This window comes from Nothobranchius furzeri, chromosome 3, assembly GCF_043380555.1.
Source record: "Nothobranchius furzeri strain GRZ-AD chromosome 3, NfurGRZ-RIMD1, whole genome shotgun sequence".
NCBI lineage: Eukaryota > Metazoa > Chordata > Actinopteri > Cyprinodontiformes > Nothobranchiidae > Nothobranchius > Nothobranchius furzeri.
In genome coordinates, this window is record NC_091743.1 from 74,830,423 (window position 1) to 74,850,304 (window position 19,882).

General features: G+C 41.3%; 1 protein-coding gene across 2 annotated transcripts in view; it reads left to right on the forward strand.

Annotated features, from left to right (window-relative positions):
• The window catches only part of raly (RALY heterogeneous nuclear ribonucleoprotein), a 112,259-nt gene extending 92,750 nt beyond the window's left edge, over positions 1 to 19,509 (forward strand). Inside the window, exons 3-9 of one of the 2 annotated variants that reach the window (XM_015958437.3) lie at positions 3,495 to 3,567; positions 4,904 to 4,951; positions 5,246 to 5,403; positions 6,627 to 6,749; positions 10,880 to 11,043; positions 11,182 to 11,229; positions 17,146 to 19,509. In XM_015958437.3, coding sequence (XP_015813923.1) covers positions 3,495 to 3,567; positions 4,904 to 4,951; positions 5,246 to 5,403; positions 6,627 to 6,749; positions 10,880 to 11,043; positions 11,182 to 11,226 — 611 coding nt within the window. In that variant the 3' untranslated portion in view covers positions 11,227 to 11,229; positions 17,146 to 19,509. The remainder of the gene's footprint in view (positions 1 to 3,494; positions 3,568 to 4,903; positions 4,952 to 5,245; positions 5,404 to 6,626; positions 6,750 to 10,879; positions 11,044 to 11,181; positions 11,230 to 17,145) is intronic. The other variant, XM_015958438.3, reaches the window with a different exon arrangement.
• Positions 19,510 to 19,882: the final 373 nt, after the last annotated feature.

Sequence of the window (19,882 nt, forward strand, 5' to 3'; positions counted from 1 at the left end):
CCATTTGGCCAATTGAATGGGTTCTCATAGGTTAGATGCCCGCCTCCAAGGCGGATGGCACTTAATTTTGATGGTTAGCAAACACCTGAGTTAGCTTTGTTCTGCTCTTTCTGCTGATTCTGCTTTTCCCAGGATCCACTGGTTGCCTTTTCTTGTTCATTTTATTTTTCCCTTTCCTCACATATTTTACTTATTTCATTTTGATGATTTTTTGGTCATTTTTTGAGTTAAGTTTTAATTTTATCGCAAGTAATATCGTCATCGCAATATTATGTTTATTTATTTTTATTTACTTGGCAGATGCTTTTATCCAAAGGGACTTACAATTTATAACCTATAGGGCATGTTGTGATCTGTGGGGGAAACCGGAGTACCCGGAGGAAACCCACGCATGCATTGGGAGAACACTCAACTCCACGCAGAAAGGCCGCAGCCGAGTTTCGAACCTACGACCTTCGTGCTGCAAGGCAACAGTGCTAACCACTGCACCACCATGCAGCCCAATATTAATCACTGTTATAGCATATCGCAGGTTTTCCTAATATCGTGCAGCCCTAGTGTTGAGGGTATCCTGAGGATCAGGTCTCTAGCCTAAAAATCTAGACACACTAGCAGAAGCAAAATAATGTAGCTCTACATTTTGGTCTAGCCACGCTCCACTGGAACTGGTGGTGTGCCAATCACAGTGCTCTACCGGTTTTGTGGGCGGGATGTTATTGCGACTGAGCGAACCTAAGGTGGCGGCTTGTTTAAAACAGCTCTGGCATCAAATTTGGACTATTTAAACTTGAGCTTTTCTTTTAGTCAAAAGCAGATGTGGTACTTGAATTTATTTACAAAATTGATGTATTGTGCGTCTTCTTTGACGATGGATGGCAGACTGCCCCGTTGACAGACATTCGTCGTGCTGGGTATGTCATGTCGTTTGCTGTCCAATTGCATGCCGAGACAACCATAGATCCCACCCCATGACTGAGATTCATCAATGAGTCGTGTCCAGACTATACTTTCACACTTATAGGATAACTTGCCAGGCTATCAGGTATCTCCTTTTGCAGATGATGTGGTCCTGTTGGCTTCATTAGACCATGATCTCCAACTTTTGCTGGAGGGGTTTGCAACCAAGTGTGAAATGAACGGAATGATGGTCAGCACATCCAAATCTGAGACCATGGTCATGGGTTGGAAAAAGGTAGAATGCTTTCTTTGTGTCAGTGACGAGGTCCTGCCTCAATTGGGGAAATTTCTGTCATCATAAAGAGAGAGCTGACTTGTAAGACGAAGCTCTATTTGCTAGTCAATCTACTATCATCCAACCCTCATCTACGGCCACGAGTTTTGGGTAGCGACTGAAAGAACGAGATTGCGGATACAAACGGACGATAAGAGTTTTCTCCGCAGGGTCGCTGGGCTCTCCCTCAGAGATAGGGTGAGAAGCTCGCTCATCCAGGGGGGACTCGGTAAGGATTGTAAATAAACAAGATACCACGATTCACTTACTTGGTGAAAAAAGTGACATTGTTTATTTGTTAAAATATATTTTAGCACATTGAAAAACAGTATAACACACATGTAAAACTATGCAAAAAAAACTACTGACTTGAATACAAGAAAACTTTAATAACAGAGTTTCCAATACTAAATAAATCACCAGTAAATCACCAGATTAACCAGGAAGCTTGTACTGTGGGTGAAACCTGATTTGTCATGAAATTAGCCTCGAAGTTGGGCTTCATGGAAAGCAGGCGTGTCTGAAGTGCAGCCCAGGGACCATTTCTGGCCCACAGTGATTTTGGGCTGCCAGCAGTTGCTTAGCTAAAATTATGAATTTGGTCTCTCCAACAGGTTGTTTTTGTAGAGAGATACTGTTTAATATTTGTATGTTCTAATTTTTACTACTGACTTTAAAGCTGCTTTCACACAGGGAAAAAAATCATAAAGTCACTCTTGCATATTTTAAATAAAATTTAATTCCAGGTTTGTGGCCTGCAAGGACTGTTGATTTAAATTTTGTCTTGAAACACCTCTTTTCATGGCCAAAATGAATTTTCTATTAAGTCATCTGATCACTCTTCAAAACACGGAGGCTACAAAATTAGAGACAATAAAAAACCGTTTGGCTCACAGCTGTTATTTTTGGATCCATTTGCTTTCCATCACAGCTTTGCTGCCTGGATTTCTGCCCTTTTCTTAGTTAAATCTCAGTTTGTTTGCTAGTAAAGTTCTCCTCTGAGTCTCTGCCATGAATCTACACCACTAGTTTCAGGAAGAAGCATCAGACACAAATGAAAATCCATGTCTTCATCACAGGAAACTCAGCAGCTTCACTATCTTTATATATCTAAGAGCTAAATCAGTGTTATAGTTTTGGGTGTGAAACTTCAATAGCAGTTTGCAGTAGCGACTGTCAAGAACTATAAATAATTATGAAAACCATAAAATAAACTTCAGAGCATTATGACATTTTGTTTGAAGTGAAAAACACAAAGGCAGCGGTGACTGCTGATGGTTTGAAGAAAACAACATCAGATGAGTGAAGAATTGATTCATAAAGTCTTTAGAATTTCTCACGTTTCTCCATCAGAAGATGATTGGATGGTTTTTGGCAGAATGAACCAACTCATCGCTGAATGAGGCATCGGAGGATTTGATCAAGTGTGATTTCGAGTTTCTGCGCCGTAGTCTGATTCTCCCTCTGTGAATAGCACCACCCTGCAGCTAAAGTCAATGAGGCAGATGGAGCAGCAGGTGGACTGTGTGTGTTTGCACTTTCTACCCTTGGGTCGTAAAGAGAGGGATTGATAAGTTTCTGTTCGATGAGACGTGTGTTTGGGTGTTTGTCACCACGCAAACTTTGCACCTCTCCTTTTAATCAGAGTTCTGGGTCACACACTCTTTCACTGTGATGTTAAAAAGTAAAACTTTTAATATTCAAGTTAAACAGCTAAAAACACAGTTGTCATATCAAGGGATGATTTAGAGTAACAAAGTAAGCCAGCATGCACATTTCATGGGAAGAAAATTGGAAGCCAGTTAAAACCTGTACAAAGAGAGTGCAGATATAACCCAGCAGGGAGTTGAACCCAAGACCTTCCTGCTGAAAACAAGGTTTTGTTTTTGAAATAATTTAGGATTTAAAGAAGTTTTAAATTTCCGATTAAACATTTCTACCCCTTCATCATTTTTCTAGTAATAATCTTTGACATTTATCCAAAATCAGGTCATTTATCTGGTAAACGGTTCTTAGAGTTCAAGCAACAGATGCATTTTAAAAGGCTGTTTAATGTGAACGCTCACAGCTTTTAAAATGGCTCAACAGCATCCTCTAGTGGATTTGACCAGACTCTACATCAGGTGGCTCAGATAACTGTGTGTTTCTCATTTAGGTGTCTTAAAGACTAATTTGTATGTATGTTAGTGTTCATTTGGAAGCTTAAAGGTTTAATTTATAGTGAAATATCACTTTTTAACGTTATATTTTGCCCTTTTTTCAGATGTCAACATGGCAGGAGAACCAAAACCAAACAGACCCAAAGGCCTGAAGAGATCAGCTGCGTCCCTTTACAGGTGTGTGGTTCTGATGGGTCCACTGAGCTCAGTATTTTAAAAAATACCAGTTAATGTTCAATATTCTGCACATTTTCAGAGATTTTAATGTCTTTTGACAGGTTTTGTGTCGTATATTTGTTCTCACTAGCTACCGTAGCACATACAGTAGTAAAGCCGGGTTTGTGTTGCATTCTAACATGGAGGAGGGCACACAAACATCAGTCGCTGCTAGCTAGATGGTGTTTTCATCTAGTTGAAGAGATGAACACTCAACCTTCAAACTTCTGTTAGCCCCGCCCTCAGACTGTCTGACCAAGCGACAGACTCAAACCTTCTCACCTAGTTTGTAATGTTGGAAAGTAACCAAACCAGAGGGAAAAACTATTATACTGTAACAGGTTTGTTTATTTGTGGCCTAGTGGTAGAGCATCCGCCCTGGGACTGGGAGATCTGTAATGGGTATAACCTGAAGACCCGCAAATTCAGCCAGAACACAGCAGTAAAACGTTAAAGGTTTTTTTATTTTAAATGTGGGAGAATCAGGGAATTGCAGACCATTCTGCTGATAGGAAAACAGGGAGAGGGGGCGGGACTGTCTCGGTGCCAGCTATGGGAGCTCCTCTTCGGTCTGTGGATTCAACTCATCTCCTCAAAACGACAGACAATTAGTACAGCCCACAGAAGTTCAAGTATCAAAAAATCCTATGTCAGAGTGAGGTACAGGCAAGGTCATACACAAGCAGGCAGAAGTCAGCAATACTTATCAGGGGTTGAGCAGGGATCAGTAGTCAAGTTCAGAGGCAAGGCCGGGGTCCAGATGACAGACGGGCGAGAGAATCCGTGAGGGGCACGGCAGGCAGAATCCGTGGACAGAAAACGTGGTCAAAAGTCAAAAGGCTTGGTTGAAACTACCGCTGGAGTCTCTACTGGCACAAGACTGTCGATAATCTGGCAAGGAGACAGAGCCTGAGCTTTGCTTAAAGGAGGAGCGCACAGGTGAAGCAGGAGACCATCAGGCAGGGCTCAGGGGAACTGGGTGAAGCTGATTAACAAGAGGACTGGCAGAAAGGAAAAAACAAACATGACAGGCATGGCAGAACAAGATGGAATCATTACAAGATCGAGGTTCAAATCCTGATTGGGTCGTACCAAAGACTTTAAAATGGGACCCAGCGTCTCCCTGCTTGACACTCAGCTTTAAGGGGTTGGATTGGTGGGTTAAACCACCAAATAGTTCCCAACCACAGCCACTGCTGCAGCTCACTCCTCCCCACGGGGATGGGTCAGATGTGGAGAGGAATTTCACCAGTGTGTGATGACTTTAACTTAGTTTTGTTGTGGTTGTTTTTCCTAGTGGATACGAGTTTGACTACGATTACTACAGAGAAGACTTCTATGACAGGTAAGCTAGAAGCAGTAATAACATTTGACGTTGTTCAGTCTGATTTTTACTATTTAGCTATAATAATAATTATAATAGATGTGTTTTAAAGCACTCAATTCAAATTAATACAATTCCCAATAGTAATGTGCAATTTTAATGTCACCTTTAAAAGATAAAATGATCATTTTATTCTCATTTTATTCTTTTTAGCCTTCCGTATGTCTCTGATCTTACTTCCTTCTGTTTTCTGTCTAAACAAACTTTGATTCCTTTTCCTTCCGTACTCCTCACCCCTCCCTGAACTCTGATTAGGTTGTTTGAGTTTCGTAGCAGAGTGTCTCCAGTGCCTCGAGTGGTTCCAGTCAAACGCCCACGAGTGGCGGTTCCCCTGGTCCGGCGGGTCAAACCTCTGCCAGTCAAAGCATGCAATGCCTCCATCCTCCCAGCCACCAACGGCACCAAAAAGAGATGCAAGTTCTTTCCTTTTCAAACTTCTTCTCTCTTCTTTATGTTAGAAATAATACAGTTGGCTCTGAATATCGATAACGCAGGTGGACAGGTAGAACCGGGGTTTAAAAAGGGGGATGACGGAGTGTGTACCAACTATCGGTGGATCTTACCAGGCAGTCACACTTCCGAGCAATTCACAGCTGAGTACGCAGCAGTCTGGATGAAATGCAGCTCATCCGAGCCTGAGGTTAAGTTTCAGGGCGGGGAGTGAGTTTCAGTCTGTTGTGGTAGGAGAAAGCTCAGCCAAAAGTGAGAAGCTGTCCATGTACATTCCAACCTTCACTTGTGTCCATTAGACCTGGATCTTCACCAGAAGGGTCGTAGATCCCATGGCTGACATGAGCTTCTTCTGTACGTTCTGATTTGAGCGTAATTAGACATATAATATTCTAACAATTTACATTGATCCTAATAATATATGTAATAGTAACTTTGTTTTTTCTTAGGTGAACCAAAGTCCTATTTGTCTTGTTTCCTCTTTTCTCTCTCTAAGCTTCCCGACCTCCTTCATCTGTCTTCTACGTTGTGTGCTTACACGTCAGCGAAGGGTTCAGACATCAGGGCCTCTGTTGTCACTCTATTTCTATATTTTTGCTCATTAAACATTCAGATCAAACTGTGTTCACGTTCTTGGATGTGAAGAAATATGTCAGCGCCCCGTCAATCGTTCCACGTCTGACTTTGACCTTTTCATCCATAGTGGGTATTGTTTTGTTGTTTGTTTTCTTTTCATCTTCCTGCTGAGTCGTGATGAATTTCATTCACCGGGGATCATGGAGCGGTTAGCCCGTCTCACACTTTGTTTGGTTTTTGATCTTCTCATTCAAGCTGCATTTCAAATGGTTTTCAATTGAACGGTGGGGTGGGAATAGAGCACAACATTGTGTCTTCAATAATCTTAAAAAAGAAAAAAAGAAAACACCAAAATAGCATCCAATCTGCATGATTTTTTTATTCACCTTTTGCCCCTTATTACACTCTGCAAAGCAGTTATATAATAATTATAATTATAATAATTATTATTGATAACTGCCAAATCTGAATAAAACTGAAAGAGCCAGAGTTATTTGGTTTTTTTTAATTCAAGAATAACCAATAAAAACCAAAATGAATGAAAAATGTATGTTTATTGCTGTGGTACTCTGATTATTGTGAACATTTTTTTCTCTCATCTCCTCTTCAGCTGCAGGAAAAGGCACGGAGCTGCAGGCCATCAAGTCAGAGTTGACTCAGATCAAAACCAACATCGAGGCTCTGCTAGGCCGACTGGACCAGATCACAGAAGAGCCTCACATTGCCACCACGGGTAAAGAGAATAGATGACAAAGGAAACACGTTCCTCACTCATCATTACTGACACGCATCAGGGTAAAGGGCAGCTTTCAGACCTCTGAAGATTTCCCTGATCTTACATGTAATATGGCACCAAAACAGTTAAATTGAGCCTTGTTGTTCCTGAGTCATTTTCAGTCAGATCTGTTGAAAAGCAGCCCGGGGTTCAGGCGGTAAAACATAATTTTTTGCAAAAAAAATTATAATAATTTAAAGGTTGAATATGAATTCATTTGATAAAAAGGTATATATTCTATTAAAAATACCTTTGTGGGGTGTTTAGCGGTGTGCTGAATGAAGGTACAGTAAAAAGCTTTACAACTTTACTTTAAAAGCTATGTTTTAATTTTAAATAATCTATGATTATTTTTGACGGACACAACACTGGATTTATGTTTACATCAACTAGCCAGTAGAGGGCACTGTTGCATTAAAAAGTCTGCTCGGCACAGCGAGGCTAGCACAGTGGAAAATGGCGACATGGTGCGGGTCACTTCATGTACCGGCAGTGAACCTGGTTTTGCGACAGACGGAAACCTTTTTCTATTGTTGCAACTACAACCTCCACACACTAGATGTCGCTTTGGTGTGCCATATTCCACCTTTAAGTCACAAGATAAATGTAAAAAATAGAAAAACGAACTAAAAACTTATAAGAAGAAGAAATGATAGAAATTTAAAAACAATGATCTAAGTATGATTATTTACAAAATTATTTTCTATTGAAACAAGATTTTAATTGGGTTTTATTGGCATTAACCTTCTTTATAACATTATATCAGACATTTGCTGCACAAAGCAATGATTGTTGTTCCTGACAGGTGGCACCAGATACTTGTTTCTTGGGGGAGTCTGAACCGTAAATGGAAACTGTATTGTGTGTGTGTGTGTGTGTGTGTGTGTGCGTGCGTGCGTGCGTGCGTGCGTGCGTGCGGGTGGGTATGTGTGTGTGTGTGTGTGTGTGTGTGTGTGTGTGTGTGTGTGTGTGTGTGTGTGTGTGTGTGTGTGTGTGTGTGTGTGTGCGTGTCATTAGTTACGAGACCACAGGACCAACTGTAGCATGTTTTATACCTAACTTCACTATTTTACGTGTTACATGTGATTACTGTAACCAAAGAGTTTTCTGTGTTACGTCCATGTTGAACAAGGGGTTGAGGGAGTAAAATGAATAATTTTCTAACATGCCAAAAAATAAAAATGTTCATGTCATGTTATTTAAAGGTTGCAGTTTTCAGATTTTTCCCCCATAATAGAGAATCTATTTACAACTAGCTGAATAAATGATTGAAGACACATTTTAGATTTAGATAATGAGACAAAAGTTATTTTAGATTTGGATTATTAAAATTAAGGTTTTATTCTGATAAATCCTGATGTGACAGCTGAGCGACATAAAATCATGAAAAAACTGAAAGCCTCCATGATGCGAAAGCAGAAAGATCATGGAAATGTCACATTTTACTTAATAGAAATACTGACAGCAGAACTGTTACCGCACTGACCGTTTTAAATGAGCCTGATCACTTTGGCCCACTCCCAATACTTGCGCTTCCACCCTGTAGCTCCCTTAAACTGAGGCTGTCCTTAGTGCCAAGGAACCTTGCCTTGATGTCTTGGCCCCACCCCGATTGCCTAGGAGATATGTCATTGGGAGCTTTCAAGGCACGATCCAATGTTCACGTTCTACCGAGGCGTGTGTAAATCAGTTTTGTTAGCCATTTTGCTAGCTGAGCAAGGATACACAGGAGGTGTCTTGTAGCCTAGCCTTGGTCGAGGCATTTTCAAAAAGACGGCGGATCAGAAGCTGGCAGCTACTTCGGGGACAAGTTTCAAGTTTAAAAGTAAGTCAGCTAATTTAAAATGTTTTTTTTAATCCAAAGAAGTTATCTATTGTTGGTTAGTTGCTTAGTAGTTGCAGCTTCGGTGGCTAGCGAGTAGTAGCTCGCTTATATTTTTAATTTAATGAACATATACACAATTTAAAAAATAAAAGGCTCATTATATATTTATATTGAAACTAATACACATAAAATATAACGTTATCTCCCATGTCACATGACGATACGTTACCGCTGTGGAAGCCGCGGTCACGTGGCGCAAGTCTGATCCATTTAACCGTTTTCTTTGACCAAGGAAGGACAGTGTCCTCGTAAGTAAGGCGCCTGGCCCCGCAAGCAACACATTCTCACACCCAAGGCGTCAAAATATGACACGTGTGACCAAGCGTCAATATATGGCGATTTGGGACGCCCCAGCGCGTCAGGAGACGACGTTCAGGGACAAACAGCTGATGCAGCGTCCCAGAGCGTCGGTATCTGACGCCAGTGTTGAGACGGACATTAGAACTACTTGTGAACTACTTAACCTTCCCCTCACCCCAATCCTAACCTTAAGGTCACGGTTTATGGACCTTAAGGTTAGGATTGGGGTGAGGGGAAGGTTAAATAGTCGAATAATGTCCGTGTGACCGCACGCGTCAAACAGTGACGCCGGCAGAGCCACGTGAACCAGCGTGTCCCTGATCGTCATCTCCTGACGTGCTGGGGTATCCCGAATAGTCATATATTGACACTTGGTCACACGCGTCATATTTTGACGCCTTGGGTGTGAGAATGTGTGGTCGCAAGACATTGCCTCGCAAGGCCAGGCGCCTTGACATTGAGAAACACCCTGTGTGTTCCTGGCCAGGGTTGCGAGTGCATAGGTTGTACCAATTTTCAATTACAGGAGGTGACCATGCCCCTTTTGCGCCCTTGATTTGCACTTCTTTCAAGTCCACATTGGGGCGGGGCCAAGACCCATACTTGAGAATTGAGAAACTCTGCACCCTTGCACCACTGGACGGGAACAAGGTGTCATTGAGGGGTGCAAGTGTGAAAGTGCAAGGATTGGGAATGGGCCTGAGTCCAAAAAAGAAGGAAATATTTACTTAGAGCAGATTTTTTATTTATTTATTTATTTATTTATTTGTCTGTTAATCAGAACATAAAAGGTGAGTTTTTGGTTAATACCATTATGAGGTCAATTACCTGCTTTAGACTGAATTACTAGCATATGCTAACATATCTGGATCTGGAAAAAATCATTCATGCCTTTGTGTCATCACGCTTAGACTACTGTAACGCTCTTTTTACTGGTCTCAGCAAAACCTCCGTCTCACGCCTTCAAGCCATCCAAAATGCAGCAGCCAGACTCCTAACCAAATCCAGCAGACGAGCTCACATCACCCCAGTTTTACAGTCCCTCCACTGGCTCCCGGTAGAATATAGAATTCAGTTTAAAGTTTTAGTCCTGACCTATAGAGCTCTTAACAACCAGGCTCCAAGCTACCTATCTGAGCTTTTATCCCCACACATCACCTCTCAGAACCTTAGATCCACATCTGAAAACCTCCTGGCTGTTCCTCGAACCAGACTGAAAACCAAAGGGGACAGGGCCTTTCAGACTATTGCACCCAGACTTTGGAACAGTCTACCTTCAAATCTCCGTCTTTCTAACACTGTAGAGGTCTTTAAAAATCATCTAAAAACTCACCTTTTCATCCAGGCGTTCCCTCTCTAAATGTTTCAAAATGATGGCTTTGTTCGGGTTCACACCTTCACTTTGTTTATACTCATGATTTAATTTTCTACTTTATCACTGCTATTGTTTTTTGGATGTTTTTATTGGTTAGAGGTATTTGCCCTAATCTTTATCATGTTGTACAGCGCTTTGTGATTTATATCTGTGAAAGGCGCTCTATAAATAAACTTTTACTTACTTACTTACTTACTTACATATGTTAGCTAATTATTAATTACAACTTTTTTCTTTTAGATATCTTAGCATAAAATAATAGTTTGGTTTAATTGTTTAGCAACAAACTGGTTTAAAAATAGTTACAAATTTCAAATAATCAAATATGTTTCTTATTTAATTGTAAATAAATTAGGTTTTTGTCATATCAGAAAAATATAATCTGTTAAAACCCTATTGTTGCTGCATCCATTTGTGAATGTATTAATGTCACATAATGCCACAAACTCCTGTAAAAACATTTGCCATAATTGTTGGTGTGAAGCATTCTGATCACATTTGAATGTGTGTCTGTGTGTGTTTGTGCAGATTTGATCAAAGCGGAAGAGTGTCAGAGTGAGGAGGCGTGGCAGGAAGGGGAGGAGTCCGGTTCTGAGCTGGAGGATGAAGAGGAGCAGAGACCGAATAGTGAAGTGGAAGAGGAGGAAGAGGAGGAGGGAGAACACAGACATGATGATGCTCACAACCACATGGTGTGTGTTTACCGCCAGTGGGAAAAATTAGTAAAAAAAACTAATCCCAGATTAATAAATTTTACCGGAGATTAAGGGTTGAAATCAAGGGAAAACATTTTGTTGATTCTGTTTTTCTTGCTGTGTTGTTTTGTTCAGGAGAGCAGTCGTCTTTCGCCAGATATGGATTCTGTTCATGCATGAGAGGTGAGTCTGTGTAAAACCCGTCTTGCACCAAAAAAAAAATTAATAAATTGCTGAATATTTAAAAACAATCAAGCAGAACTAGCAGAGAAATGTGTCTTTCTGTTGTTCTGAACAGATGAAAATGTTCTTTTAAAATGCTTTTACAGAAAAGCTCCTGAAACCAGAAGAATATTTTGAAATGTAAAAGGATTAGTCTGTAAAAAATGCTGTGATGATAAAAACAGTGAACTCTAAAGTTGCTTTGCAGTTTCCCAGTCTTGGCTGCTGCTCTGATGTTTCTGTCCCGAGGCCGAGCTCTAGCTACTGAAACGTTGCTCGTGCCCTCACACGGTTGACTACCAGATGGTCCAGAGCCAGCGTCTCACTTAGCTGCAGCTGTTTGCTGTGAAAACGTAAACAACATGCACGTCTTAGTTTCTAAAACGTCTTAAAATGCTTGCAGGGGTTTTTAGTTTCAGTTACAGGGAAGACAGATTTCCTCTGCAAAGAGACACAGGACCCTCTTTAACCAGTCTGAATCCCTCCTCACTATCGTTTCTGAAACATTTTTACTTTTTAATCCAGATAAAACAAAATTTTTGTTCGTGGCTCAAAAATCTGAAATCACAAGCCATTTTGAGCTAGGAATGTGCCTAAGCCAAGTTAAAAAACTAATCTAACAGGTCTAATTAGTGTCAGTCTGCTGCAGAAGCAGAAATGTAGAACAAAAATAGCTTTTGATCATTTAAATATAAATAATTTTCTGGTTCATGATCATAAAAGGGACCTATTTTGCAAAACTCAGAATTTGCATTCTTTGCTGTCATAAGTCTACTGCCTCTATAAACACCCCAAATGAGGAAAAATAACACATACCTCTGTCAGTGTTTAGTTTTAGTTTTATGTGCCTATAAAACATCTGTTTGTAAAAATTCCTAGTTTGTGACATCACAAACGGGGGAAAGTGGTAGAGGAGCTGCAGCTGTACTCCAGCTCCTCCCAGAGCTAGGAGCTTCTCAGCTTATAGCAGCCTGAGTGGGCAGTTTGTGTGTGTGTGTGTGTGAGTGTGTGTGTGTGGGGGGTGGGGGGGGGTCATGACCAGCTCCAGCTTGCTTTTTTAATTGAAAGAGTCCTGAAATGACTCATTCTAGAATGTACTGAAAATGCCATGAATAAAACTGCTAAAATCATTCACATTTTGTAATTTTATATCTAAATTTATTTATTTCATGGCAGCAGCTGCAGCCTTTTATCAAATTTGAGATTTGGTAACACTTTACAATAGGGCCTGCACGACTTTATTTTTTTAAAAGTCGACAGTCAAGTAATGAAAGTCGAGTTGACTTCGACTAGTCGTTGATTACGTCATACGCCGGAAGCGGCGGGGGGGGGGGGGGGGGGGGGGTTCGGTAGGTTCGCTGGAGTTTTTGACAATTTAAATTGCGCCCACATTTTCTAAGTTAACGCATCTCTTTTAACAATGGTAGTTTCTGCTTCCTACTTCAGTCCTCTCCCCCCTCCCCCTGCGCAGCAGCCGCAAACTCACTGATGCGCCTGCAGCCTTTCCTGCTGCTCTAAACATTAAAATAATTATTTCATTTTCTGTTCCTCACTTCTGATTACCTTCAGTGGTGTCTGTTTGTTGCAACCACCAGGTACAAAAACTAACTTGTTTTTATTTGACTATTTTTCTGTCCTTTCTGTTTATTATCTTCCTGCATCTCCTCTCAATCCTAAAGAGAAACTGCTACCTGGGTTCAAATATATTCACCTTATGAGTTACCTTTGAACTGCAGTTCTAAAAGATCTACCGACCGCAAAAACAGCGGAGTGCCGCTGCTTGCCGGCCGACTACAACGGGACCGTTTTTGCTGCGGAGTTTATGCCGGAGCGGAGCGGAGATAGTGGAATCTTGGGGGTGCGTCACCGGAGGACAACAGGTGATGCGCCTCGCTCCGCAGCAGCGAAATGCATCAGGCACAAATAACAGACAGAAAACATGAAAGGAAATGAGCCGACATGAACGATCGCGTGTTTAATTTGTTTTTGAGGTGGTGACACCTGATTTGGCGGTGCTCAGGACGCAATGTCTGGAGCGCACGTCAGTGATCAGAGCTTTGCATGCGCAAACTGGTTAAGATTAGGATGGGGGTGAGGGGAAGGTTAAATTGCAAGAGGGAAAAGGTCACAGTTTGGTTAAATGTCTGTTTTACCGCCGGTGTCAGTACCGCACAGCGCGTCGCCTCCGCCTCGATCCAGACGTGCAGGGGCTCGTCACCTGCTGTCTTTTCCGAGGACTGCATCTTGTCAGTCATTATCACGTGACAGCGACTAGTTGATGACAGGCATAAAAAGTCACTACAGAGCCGTGAAGTCGACTAGTCGACTATTTCGTACAACCCCTACTTTACAAAAAGGGCCTCTTTATTAAGGTTACTTCAGGCATTATTAAAGGGGCATTATGGAAGTTTGACAGCCAAAACATGTATAGAAATAATAAATTTCTTCTTCATACATTCTCCTGCAATGTCCTGGTCCTGTAGAATGAGCCCTGGCATTTTTACTGTGATTGCCTGTTTTTCTGTAAAATCACAGAAAAAGAGAGCTGCTCGGGTCGAGCAGGCTGCTTCATGCGGGTTCACGCTCAGGCATAGCCCGTAGCATTTGCTATCAGTAGCTTTAGCAGCAGAGAGAGAGGCAGTGCCACTTTGACGCTGTTCCTAACGCCTAGTGACAAAGCTAGCTACATTTCTGAGGACCCTTAGCTACTTTCTGTAGAACTTTCTTCTAGATATTTCCTGCAAATTAGCAACAAAATAGCTCCGAACCGTTCTTTGAACGTTGTTTCAGCTGTCATCAAGGATACAAATGTTACAGATACAAAGGACATCACTGGTGCTTTAGCTCACTTAGTAAGACGTTGGACTCTCCTGCAGAAGACCTGGGTTTGATTCTGGATGTGAACATAGTTTATTCAGAGTTTCTTTTTTACATTAATGGTATATATTTTTTTTACAGTAAGATGCCCAAATTTTTATTTGAGACTCGCCGAACGACATTGAATTCACAGATAAAAAAGATGTGGGTTTCAACTTTTCAATTTTGGAACAATTTTTCAAGCAAGGGAAGGGAATGATCTGAGCATGCAGGAGGACTGACCCATCATAAACCTTTGTCGGCTGTGCTGAAGAGAAAGGTACAGAACCAAATTATTTAATTAATTAGCTGCGCGTTCTCCTGTCCTCTGTCCTCCGGGCCACACACACACACACACACACACACACACACACACACACACACACACACACACACACAAGGGAATGTCTCAGCTGTTATTTTTGTTAAGGAGTGTGCACGTACAGCATGCACGCCTCATGCACTAGCCTCCTATTGAAGCTGCCGTTATGCTTTTGGCCTGAGGGGGCAATCGCGAGCATAAAAATTCAAAACTCCAAAATGTCCCTTTAAGCATTAATAAAAAAACTATCCCTTAAATAATGTTAACTATTAAGTTACAGAGGGCCAGGAGGGGGTGTCTGCTTAGAAATGCATCAGCAGTTGATGTTGGAATGAAACTCACTCCAGTAGCTCAGATTACATGTCTGACCTATAAATGTATTTGTTAGAGAATAATACTCTATTAAATTTTTTGTAAAAGTAAAAACAAAAATCTGTTGACTAAAACCTAGGTTTTTTTTTAAGAAACTCTAGTGTTCCAGCTGCACCCCTTTCAGCTTTTTGTCCATCTCAGTGTCCAAAAAAGTCATGAAACACAACTTCTCCGTCTCCCGGCCAGTTTATAAGTCCTGTTGTGTTATCGGTCCTCCTAAAATGGCAAAATGAGAACTGATGCTAGGCAGCAAGAGTCAGGCCAAGTTTAAAATGGCCTTGGGCCAGATGATCACATGTGAGACATAAAACTTCTTTTATGAGCAGGTCTCTGTTGTTAGGATTGATCCAGACAGCTCCACCACTCTTCATCTCTTTAATGTTTTAAAGGAGCAAATTAAACAGAAATCAGTGTGGACTTCTTCCAATCTATAAAACTCATTTGTTTTTCTTTCTTTGTCATCTGAAGCTTTTATTGGCGATAAAAATCAGTGAGAACCAGACTCACTCCTACAGGAACAGATTTACTAGGCAGGTTGGGGATTGAAGCTGTGCTTAAGTGGCGATCAGCTAACCTGGATGTGGAGGACATTGTGGCTACTTTAGTCTTAACCTCATAGCAGAAGTTACCTGTGGAAACATCGTTGAAAGCTCTGAATGACTCAGTCAGTCATAAATGAACATAAAAATCATGTGAAAATCTGAACAATGTTGATCTCGTTATAATACGGGAGGAAATTTGCAATTTGTGCAGCCTGTGGATAAAACACTACAATAATAACACACACCGCCATACGTGCTCACACACTCGTATACATAATCCCCTTCATGCCTACGTAAACAAACGTTTATCTGGAAAACGTTCAAGCTTAAGCTGGAGAAGGTGAGAAGTCTGGTTCTGATTTGATGCTGGTCTTTTCAGTTCCACTGTGAAAACACTGATTTATTGTTTCAGACAGTTCAGCTTTCGCTTATCAGTGGGAGAAGCAGATCGTAAGCATACCTCACTCATCCTTTAGGTTGAGAAACATGGCCGTTTTATAAGTTGTTTGATCTTTGTTTGACCGTAAAGGTCAAATTTGTTTTGGATTTGGGGAATAAGCTCACGGCCTGGGTGGTATCTTACCTGGGACAAAGCGAGAAATGTGCAGTTACTGCACAGGAAGCAGCAAAGCTTCAGCATAAGCGATTCCAACTCAGTTCACTCAGGCCCAAATTTACCAAACGATTGGATATCTATTGCAGGCGCAAAACAGCGTTGAGCGTAGTCTAAAGCGCTTTGGAGTCCTTACTCTGAGAGGCGCTATACAAGTGCAAGTCATTTATCATTTACAACAGTGGTTCCTAACCTGGGGGTCCCGACCCCCACAAGGGGGCGCCAAAGCCTCTCAGTGGGTCGCCAGGACCTCTCCACTTTAAGGGGTTAAAACTTCATTTATTACTTGTTTATAGCCCACATGTTGGTCAAATTTTTTTTCATGAGTGAAAAGTTTACTGATATTAAGACAGGAAATAATTAGTTCAGAAAAAGTAACACACTTTTAAGAACATTTTGCTCAGCTCACTGTTTTATTTTCAAGTGTCAAAAGGTCATTAAAGATAGGACTGGTTGATTAATCACAGCGTTTACAGTAAATAATCTAGTATTAACAGTAATATACACATTTAAGTACATTTTGCTCAGTGTATTTTTATGTGTCAAACGTTTATTGAAAGGAATGATTGATTTATCAGTGTTTACAAGAAACAATGTGTTCAGAAAATAAATACAAACTGTCAAGCACATTATGCTCTGTTTGGTTTTGTTTATGACTTTGTTCTGTACTGGAGCCTACTATTACTGTTATCTATTGAATCAAAGCATATTAAAATGTGCTTGAACAATTTTATCATTTCTTAACACTGTTTGTACTGGAAGAGAGAATGGGAGGGGGCCGTCAAAAGTTTTACTGGTAAAAAACGGGGTCCCTTGGGAAAAGGTTGGGAACCACTGATTTACAACACCCAGGGAAGTCACACTCAGTTTCAAGAATGGGGCGAGCTGACCGAGGTCCACTGCACCCACCCTAGACAAAATGCTTGGACCAAAAACTACAACCTCTGTCCTTTTATCATTAAAAAGAGGAAAGTTAGAGAACATCCATTGCCTAACCTCAACAAGACTATCTAAAAGAGACTGCAAAGCATGATTGTGGCCCTCTGTTTGGATAACAAAGATGTAAAATAAAAAGCGAGCTGCAGTTAAGTTTTGGATTTTTTTCAGATTCTTTATCTGATGAAACCTTTTTTGTATTTTTGTTGAACTTTTCCTTCCTGTGTGTTTTGGAGGCTGCAGAGGAAGAGAGTGAAGGAGAAGACAAAGAGCTGTGGACAGACAGAAGGAGGAAGGCCATCAAGCAGCAGGGGGCCACGGAAACACACGTTAACACAGAAAAACCTCTGAAAAACGCAGAGATCGGACTGACTTGACATGCTGTCCAAACCACTGGAAGACACTAAAACAGCAGGAAACTGCCAGAACATATCATTAACAGATGAGTTATATGTACAGACATAAAACAGCCGAGTTTTAAACAAAAAAGAAAGGCAGCAGTGGAGACAGACTCATCTGTGTCAGCCTCATGTGGAGAGACAGCAGGATTTTGACAACAGACACCTTAAACTGGTTTCACAAACATCAGCTAACATTCAGCAGCAGCAGCATTTGGGAGAGCAGGAGCTCCTCCACTTGTTTTTTGTTCTCCAGGACTGAAAACACAACTGACTAATGTTTAATGATCAGATCTTTTATTGATTGTGCTGCTTTAAAGCAGAGCTTTTAAATTCTGGTCTGCCTGTTTTAGTGGCCCCTCTGCTCCAACACATCTCATTCAATTATTGTATTACATTTCAGCTCTTCAGAAGCTGTTTAATCACCCACCAATTCAAACCAGGTGTGATGGTGCAGGAAAAAAATAGAAATCAGGTAGTGCCTCTAACCGATCAGGATTTAATGGCTCTGCTTTAGAAGAATTTTCATGTTGGTGTTAAATCCCAAAAGATGACACGTTGTGGGGCCTAAGATACAGTAATGTCTTGTTGTTTACATATTTGTTTATTTATTTGTATCCATTCCATGTTTGTGCTGCAAATGCAGTAACTGAAGTGCAGAAAAATGCACTACCTGGTGCACCGGAGCTTGTGTTCAAATAGAAGCTGAACGTTTGAAAATCAAAGTAAAACTAACAAAACTAGTAGAAAAGCCAACATTTATTTTAAAATATCCATCGTAATTTTATAAAGGCAGACTTGTAAAGGATGGTTTACTTTGAATCGGGGTTGTGTGGAGTAGGCTGTGGAGAGACGTCTGCATTGAAGGAAGAGTTTTATCTGGAGCAGATGACAGGTGCAGACCGGTGACATTAAAGCTCTTTGCTGGTGATTTGATGCACGATAATCAGTGACTACAGAGCACACACAGCATCTGATATTTTGGCCCATTCTTCCATGCAGATCATCTCTAGAATTGCCTCTGTCAGTGTGCCCCAGAGCAGCTGTGGCTACAAAGTAGCACATTGCCATCGATGTGTGAATGGATGAACAATGCAGTGTAGGGTAAAGCGCTTTGGAGTCTTCTGACTCTGAAAGGCGCTATACACGTTAAGGTCTTTTATCACCATTCATGTTTTGGGGCTTTTGCTGGGCAACAAGGGCATTCACAACGTGCCCACAACAGCGTCTTAGGCGAGTGAGTCGCTGTGTTGGCTATGGTAGTTCAGTGGTTAAGGCGTCCAACCTGGCGCTCTAACCACTGGACTACCAAGTCTGTTACATGACAACAGATGCCTAACACACCTATCCTGTGCTAGGTTACTATTCGCCATGATGAAAATTGGCTCATTTGTGGTTAGTTTTATTTTTAGGGTTGCACATTCAGCACAGCATTATTAGATATCAGTTGTATGTTTTTCTTTCAGACATGATGCAGAACTGTTCTACTGTGAAACCACTACTATTTTACATGCAGCTCAGCTCTGATAAGGGACTGTAGAGGTAGAGCTACAGTCAAGAGGGTTTTATGTTTATCCGATGGCCCCACTACAGGCTAGCAAATGTATCGCACCTTTCGTTTATGAACACACACCTCTAACCGGCCTACAGAGCTAAAACTCATAGTTTTGCAAATATTCTCACACTGTGCATTTTATTCATATAAAGTAAAAAAAATTCCCATCTCACCCTCTGCGGGTGGTCTCATCCTTCCAAGCTCGGGTCTTCTACTTGAGGCCTGCGAGCTTGAGGGTTTTGCTGTATCTTAGCTGTTCCTAGATCTGCACTTTTCTGGACTGAGATGTTGTTCCTGCGATCTGCTTCAGCCACTACTCCAGTCTGGGGGCTACTGCTCCGAGTGCCCCGATGACCACGAGCACCACCGATGTCTTCGCTCTCCAGGATTTCTCACATTCTTCTTTGAGACCCTGGTACTTCTCTGGTGTTTTGTGTTCCTTTTTCCTGATGTTGCATCACTTGGTATCGCCACATCAACCACAACAGCTGTTCTCTGTTGTTTGCCCACCACCACAATGTCCGGTTGGTTCTCTATCATCATTTTGTCAGTATGGATCTGGAAGTCCCACAGGAGCTTGGCTCTTTTGTTCTCTACCACCATAGGGGGTGTTACCCACTTTGATCTTAGGGCTTCCAGTCCATACTATGCACAGATGTTTCTACATGATGCCAGTCACTTGGTTATGGCGTTCCATGCATGCTTTCCTTGCCAGCATCTTACCACAGTTATGTGGTGGATTGTCTCAGGGGCCTCTTTGCATAGCCTACACCTTGGGTCTTGTGCGGTGTGGTAGATCTTAGCCAAGGTTTAAGTCACTCTCAAAGGTATGGTTACTGTCCTGCAGCAACATTTAAAAAAATTGCACCTTTGTTGATCTGTGATTGCAAAATACTTTTTTTATCCAAGTGTAGAAACGATCATGCATTTTTTTAGTTTTAAAGCTACTGTATTTAATCTTTTCATATTCTGTTTTTATTTTTATTCTTTTGAAAAGCATCACAGTAGCCTCAGAGTTCA